The following is an 8,016-nucleotide window of genomic DNA, read 5'->3' as shown; positions in this document are numbered from 1 at the left end:
CCTCCACTAGAACTTGAAGCATGAGATGAATATCCTTCAGATGATCTTGATGTCTGTTCAGCTGATGAAATACTAGGTGTTTCTAGAGAATGGGACGACCTTTGAGATCGTTGCATTTGTGCTCTTTGCTTCATCATCTCTAACAAGGAAGAGCGTCCTTGCCCATTAAGAGGTTGCTTATTAGGATCCATTTTGTGTTCTGTAATTTTTAAAATAGATATACATATTAATACTCATTAATATATACCAATATTATAAATATTTAGAAATTCGATTACTTCACTTAATATCCAAATAGTAGCGATTTATTTCCAAGTAGGAACATGCCAAAATATTAATCTTTATATAGATGTACATATTAATACTCATTAATATATACCAATATTATAAATATTTAGAAATTCGATCACTTCACTTAATATCCAAGTAGTAGCGACTTATTTCCAAGTAGGAACATGCCAAAATATTAATCTTTGAAATTTAATAATTTCATGCCCCTTTCAAATACGAGTATAAGTTTTAAATCAAATAAGAAAGCGCCAAATATGGCTCTAAATATTGATGCCTAATAATATCTCTAAATGTAAATTGTAATATATTTTTCAATTATATCAAAACGGTTTATATTTATGTATATTTTTTAAATAATTTTCTATTAATATTCCGCAGTATCTCTTTGTTGGGATTGTGATTAAAACCTAAATTTGAGAAATCTATCTAGCTAAGAAATTTATTTAGTTTTTCAGCATATTAATATCTTTTTAACAGGATGCCTGATTGAGCAAAATCAAATTATTAAAAACAGCTTGTTAATTTAATACGTGATATTACTACAGTAGTTTAATTGCGTTTATAAGTTCGGAAAACCAATTCGGCGCGCAGTACGAATGACTACAAATGGTAATAAGCAAAGGATAATAATAAAATTCAGTTTATTACTTCATAATCTATATATGTATCAATAACTATATATGTATACAAATAAAGTACGGTATCTTGATTTGGAATGTTTCGGAATATTTACTTAGCTCTCTTCAGCCATAAATAAATTAATATATATAAATATAAAAATAATGCATAGATGACTATAATCTAATGCCAGAAACTGAAAGACGCATCTTACATACAATATTCACAAAAAGTCGCTCAATATGGTCAATCAGCAAGACAATGTGATCTGAGCATCTACTATGGAGCAGGTCGGAATGGATTCCGATCGGAATTATTCCGTTTTCATTGTAAAACACAATAGAAATCTGGAGAATAATTGAATAATTTCGATTGGAATCCGACTTATTCCGTGATAGAGATGCCCTGGATTCTGATGTCATTTAATTTTAACAAAGAATTCTTTGCTATGCTTCTCTTTGTTTTAAATATTAAACAGACTCATAGCAAGAATAGAATATCAGTAATGTGTAGTATGTTTTTATGTATGTTCTCCGCGCGAATGCGTGCGTACGCTTATTTATCACATCTCAAGACCTTAAAACTTCAAATGTTTTTTTTTTTTTTTTCGTTTTTTGTAGGCAATAAATAAACACTTTTTCTGATACCATGAATTCCAACAGACCCTCCATCCTTAAAGTTTCAACTTTCTAATACTAATATAATAGCAATTCTCTTCGAAAATTGCACGACCCTTTTTTCAAAAGGGTTCTTCAAAAGATTTATTGTTTCTCTCTTTGTTTTCTCTGTCTACCTTCCCCCTCTCATATCTCCGTTTTTCTTGATAACGCCGACAGTAAATTTCATTTGGTATAAGTCTTTTTGTAGTCTGTTGTAGGTACATAATTTAATTTTATTGATTTTTCCTGTTCTTCACTAGATTTATCATTTAAATATAGAAATTAATAGTAATAAAACTCACTGAGCTGTGCTTTATCTGTGAATCGCATAACTATAATTTATCTATAGCATACTTTCCTAAAGTGAGCGTTATCGCTCCCCGGTGGGCGCTGAGGAGATCTGACAAAGTTAGTACGAATCAATGTGTTTTTAATCAGTTCTTTTAACATGGCTTTAGTCGTCCCGATCAAAATTTATTTTAAGCATCTGTTTTTTTGATAAAAAAAAAATGGCAATAATTTTATTTTACCTTGCATTATTGTTATAATACATACTTTTTAAGCTAATCCAACCTAATATTAAAATAGAGATAAAAGAACAAGAATTAAAAATTTTGATTTAATAATCATTTTTTTACTAAACAAATATTTATTTACTGTAAGTAAATGTTTAGTTGGCAGTATTGAACTAAATATTTATTAAAATTGACTATATTATTTTCTCAGTGTAGTAATAAATATCGGAACACAGCCTTCATCAGCGCTTTTAGTGGGGCAGGAAGAAAAGAAAAAATTGAAGCTGGAAATTATCGATATATTAAGCAATATCTAATAAGTGTGTGATCAAAATAATAAAAATAAAAAATCTTAAAAATACATTTTAATTAGTGGTTTTAAAAATCAATTTTGACCAGGTCAAAGTAAAAAAAAAAAAAGGTTTTTTGTCACCCTGAGATCTTGGGGAGGGGAGACGTTGCTAGTTCTAGAGTAGGGTAGTAGAAGGGCGTTAAGGAACAAGTGGGCAAAAGAAAAATTTAATTCCCGAAATATTTTTTTAAACAAACATTTAAACATTCATTTGATTATATAAATATTACAGAGCTACTTTATTCGCTTTCAACAGCATCTAATGACGTCATTAATTCGTCAGCGAATTCTTTCGACGCTGCTTCTATTCGTTTGAAGTTACTTCTTAATTTGTTAATAAATTTGTTGATGAAAGCTTCTACACAATCGTTTTTTATTCGCTAGCGTCTAAAATTTTGAAGTACAGCTTCAAATAGTCGCTGGTGATTAAGCGAATAACCGGATGACTTTAACAACGTTAAAAGAAGTTCTAAGACGCTTGCTGAAAGCGAATAAATCGTCTTTATGTAATAAAGTAATAATAAGGCTCAATATGTATAAAACAATATAAATATTAACAGGGCATAGAACCAGTATTACAACGAACAAATTTAATTCAAAATAATAATATTACAAACGTTTCGACTCCAATCGGGTCATTTTTAATGCAAAACTTTATCATAAAAAACGGCCACATTAGTAAAATCATAAAAAAAATATAATAAAAAAATAATTTTAACTTATCCTAATGTCGCTAGCATAATATTATTATAAAAAATTAATTGTAACATTTCCTAATGACTCAAGAACAATCTTGTCATTAATATAATTAGAGTAAATAATCCAATGTCTTAAATAACGGTTGCATTTGTGTAAAACATCCAAGAAACGAATAAATTAATAATAACATCTCCTGACATTATGCTCACGATGTCAGGAGTTGTTATTATTAATTTATTCGTTTCTTGGATGTTTTACACAAATGCAACCGTTATTTAAGACATTGGATTATTTAATCTTCTTATATTAATGACAAGATTGTTCTTGAGTCATTAGGAAATATTACAATTAATTTTTTATAATATTATGCTAGCGACATTAGGATAAGTTATAATTATTTTTTTATTATATATTTTTTAAGATTTTACTAATGTGACCGTTTTTTATGATAAAGTTGTTTTGCATTGAAAATGACCCGATCGGAGTCGAAACGTTTGTAATATTATTATTTTGAATTAAATTTGTTCGTTGTAATACTGGTTCTATGCCCTGTTAATATTTATATCGTCTTTATGTATTTTTACAAGAATCATACCAAATATGTTTTTTATTATGTGCAATTTTTTTCAGCTGTTTTCTCATACGGAATGATCTAAGTAAACACATCTGTGCATGTTTTGTTAAGTTCATAAAAAATACGAAGATAGCAATTCGCAGAAAATAAATTTAATTTCAAAGAATAAGTTCAATAAACTGAAAGTAAAAAAAAATGTCATTTTCTTTTCATTACATCAGCAGAAAATTTATTTTGTAACTATTGGAAGTTTTCTTCGATAAGATAGGACTTGAGAACCAAAGGTATAATCTAATCAACGTGAAGCGCTTACTAAACGCTGATGCTGCTAAAAACTAATGTTACAATGCCTTATTATACGCATGTTGACTCATGAGAGAAATGAAAAAATCTTCCAACTTCCAATCTTACTGGCTCTCTTCTCCTTTTTTAAAATAACGGAGATGTTATAGCTAGCAGAATAATAAAACATAAGATTATTGTATAACAATAAGAATCTTATTAGATTCGCGTACACATGCGAACACAATCAACAAGAATTAGGAATTAAAGGTGTATAACGATCTAAGCTGGATCTTTGATGCTTAAATAATTCAATGAATTATATATATACTATAATTTGTTTCGAAATGTGCAAATGAAAATCTATTGACCGAGACTAGTTAAATCCAATTTGCTTGTACTTGGAGGGACTAATGTGAAATTAGTCCCTCCCAAATTATTTTTTTTAAACTTTTTTACCAAAAGTGTACAAATAAAAATTTGAAATGTGCATACATGTGTAAATGATGAGCAATCAAACGAGCTACAGAAAGTTAATTTTTTCAAAAGCTGAGGGGCCAACTATACGGATCGACACTTAGCGCATGTTATACTAATAGGGTTTCATTGGAGATGATAAAATCGGTCTTGAGTATTTACATAAAAATAAATTAGTTTTTTCGCATATCATCTCTTGTGTGTATCCGATAATAGATCTGAATAAAATATATCTGAGGCTTTTTCTTCAATACGTAAATTAATCCTGTTTTTCTTTTCGAATATATTAATCGTGGATAGATGGTGCTTTTCAACAAGCGACACAATAGGCTTCTTGTTAAAATTTCATAAATAATAACGGTTCCAATAATTAAAAAATTAAACAATCCAAGTCCCATGTTTCGCATTTCACAATTAGTAGCTCGATTCGTTTACGGCTGTCCGTAGACAGAGGGCGGCGATTTAGAGAGAGAAGCTTGCAAACTGAGTACGCACACCATGCTATCCTTCCACCATGGCCAATATGGTGGTAAGTTTCTAAATCCAGCAGGAAAACAGGCATCGTGTGCCATAGGCTTTATATTCAGTTGCAAAACTCATGGTTATAACTCTTTAATTTGTTCTTGAAAATGGAAAGAGATGAGAAATAAGTTAAACCTCGGTTAAAAATAAATCGGCGAGTTACAGAACGTGCCTTACTTTTTTCTTTTTTTTTTTTAATTCTCAGAATTATAAAAAGATGAAGTTAGTCGAAATTAAAAGTAAACTACATTGGTACGAGCATTACTGATCTAAAAACGAAAGAATTTCGCGCCAACGAATTTCTTTGAATTGAAGCGTTGGTACAAACACATGCGTCTTAAAAATAACGACAAATATCTCCTTCAAGCGATAACACAGGAGAAAAATATCAGGATATCCTTGGGCAATACTGACCGAGATACGAATCTAATCTCTCTTTCCCTCTCTACGCGGCCATTATGCGACTAAAATTACCATTACCTCCTTACATCAATATTTTCTGTTTCGAATTATACAATTTTAATCTCGGTTTAATTTACTCTTTATCGTTTAATTTTTAGAAAGAGATAAAATCAAGTTAAATCGAGATAAAAAATTAATTTACATTGGTAAAAATGGCCAAATGACGAACGTTGTGGGTAGCGTGGGTAGCCTCGATATACCCTCAAGTTTAAGGATTCTCAATCGAAATTCTGATGTAACAGGATCGAACCTGCAACGATGCCGCTTACGCGCGCACAAAAAAACGTTAAAAAACCAGTCAACGTGGGAAAAATCGGCGAAGAAAAGTTCAAAATATACGAGATCTGTTAATTCTTGGTCTATTTTCTGTTCCTGCACTAGACTGTTCTAGAATTCTCTATCTCACTTTAAGTTCCAAAAGTGTACACTAGTTCAGCCATAAAAAACAGATCTTCTGTATCAGATATGGTGACTCGTTAACCCTAAGTGGCGTAGGCGTTTTCATAAAAAAAAACATCGATGCAGTACGCGCCAATACTGAATTACCACTTACATTTTCCGCTGGAAAAATCTATTGACTCAACTGTGGCGATACTGAAGTCACTTAAGCACACCCTCTTCACATAAATTCTCTCTCTCAAAAACTTTGCACGATCCAATCTCTCCACAACTCCTCGAGAACTCACTCCATCGACGACTCGATCAACTCTGAACACTGAGCAGCGTCCAGTCCATGCCTACGACATAAACTACGCAAAATGAACAAGATTTCCCTCCGACGGTGGACGCCGGACACTGAACGTAGTTTTACGCGGCAAGAAACAACCAATCACCTTCCGTGATGCCCTGACGTCGCTTGCAGCGCAGTTGGGTGATTGGTCACGTGGAAGACACGTGACCAGAAGGAAACGCAAAAGGTCTGTTTTTGTGGCTGAGCTAGTGTACACTTTTGGAACTTAAAGTAATAACGTTTTCGGCCCGATCGGGTTTGCACCAACCTGGGTTGGATTAATCTTTCTATTGGTTGACGTCGCCCGCTCTACCAATAAGAGGGCACAAAACGCCATTAATCCAACCCAGGTTGGTGCAAACCTAGCCGGGCCGAAAACGCTATAAGATAGATCATAGATATTTGTTTAAAGCGAGAAAGAGAGTTCTAGAATAGTTCAGTGCAGGAACAGAAAACAGATGAGCAATATACGGCGCTTGTGAGCATCAATTGTCCTTGTTTAATATTTACTAAACAACAAGGATGAAAGGATGCTTAAAGCATTGTGGACGCAAAAAGCTAACACAGCCACGGTGGTCCTTCGTCACTTCCTTAGTCACCAGAGAAAATCAAGAGAAAGTGAAGTGGATTCAGTCGGAAGCCGTCGTTTGTTAGAGTGAGTAGGAGATATGGTAGAAGCGTGATGGAATATACGGTGCTGCACTAGCATTGTACCGTACTAGTATCGTGTGTACTATATGCACACATGCACATTTGCGGAAGTGAGCGGAAAAATGACGAAACCAATCAGAGAAGAGAACGCTATCCGCCCACTCTTCCTTGATTCTGTCTGGTTACGCGATAGGTCGATTGATCCTGAACTTGTGGATTTGCCATTAATTTTGTCAGTTGTGTCGTTGCGCGGCAAAATCGGTCGTCATTTGTTTAACGGATGATAAAGAATGTAAAATATGACGTACGAGCATAGTGGAAGAAATTCAGGTGTACTTGTTTCAAGTTTCAACACTTTCAACTCGGTCTCAAGACGAACTTGCGGGATTGACCTAATCAAGAGGATCGAGTATCATTTTTAGAAGGAAAAAGATAAAAAAAGTAGCATATCCTTTATTTTAAGTTCCCGAAGCGGTATGATTATTAGGAAAAAATTAATATAATTAATAAGTAATAATTTATAATTAAATGTTTCAAAAACTGGGAATTAAAAATTATTATTAACCGATTAAAGGATTATAAGCACTTTAAAAGTGTCTGATAAAATACGATAAATATTCACATAAGTATTAACGTAAATAAATATTGACATAAATAAAACACGATAAATATTCACATAAGTATATTAACATAAATAAACATTGACATAAATCAATATTGACATATTAGTAGGAAGGTCTAAGTTGAAATTTTAGATGGAATTATATTTTTCGCAATATAAATTTCTTATATAAGTTTTTATAAGATTTTTGTATTGAGTTGCTTATCAATTTATAATGTAATATTACGTTTTCAGCATTTTTAGCTTTGGCGTTTCAAGATGGTAATCTACATGCGATTCAAAAGCATATAAAGATGAAATATATAAAATATCATTAGGCACAAGCACGATTGCCTCTCAACTAGTGTTCTACTGGAAATTGACAATCCTGCTGAAGATCTCACTATATTCTGTTAGAGATTGTTGACCACTTCGAAATTATTACTTTCTTGTAGTGTTCTCTTTAAACAAAAAAAATCAGATTTGGCCTTTCTATTGAAAATTGGATTGCCACTTTGGATTTTTGGGAGGGGAAGTTGACACGCATGCTGGAAAAAAGTTATTCAAATTTAGAGCAGATAGT

General features: G+C 32.1%; 1 protein-coding gene across 1 annotated transcript in view; it reads right to left on the bottom strand.

Annotated features, from left to right (window-relative positions):
- Positions 1-6,132, bottom strand: part of AGO3 (Argonaute 3) — a 10,996-nt gene extending 4,864 nt beyond the window's left edge. The window contains exons 1-2 of the mRNA XM_018516938.1: positions 6,005-6,132; positions 14-199 (exon numbers count right to left, since the gene is read on the bottom strand). Of these exons, the coding sequence (XP_018372440.1) occupies positions 14-191 (178 nt within the window). The 5' untranslated portion in view covers positions 192-199; positions 6,005-6,132. The remainder of the gene's footprint in view (positions 1-13; positions 200-6,004) is intronic.
- Between the last annotated feature and the right edge of the window lie 1,884 nt (positions 6,133-8,016).

The sequence above is a fragment of the Trachymyrmex cornetzi genome, unplaced genomic scaffold (genome assembly GCF_001594075.2).
Source record: "Trachymyrmex cornetzi isolate Tcor2-1 unplaced genomic scaffold, Tcor1.1 scaffold67, whole genome shotgun sequence".
NCBI lineage: Eukaryota > Metazoa > Arthropoda > Insecta > Hymenoptera > Formicidae > Trachymyrmex > Trachymyrmex cornetzi.
This window is presented reverse-complemented; position numbering and strand designations above follow the sequence as displayed.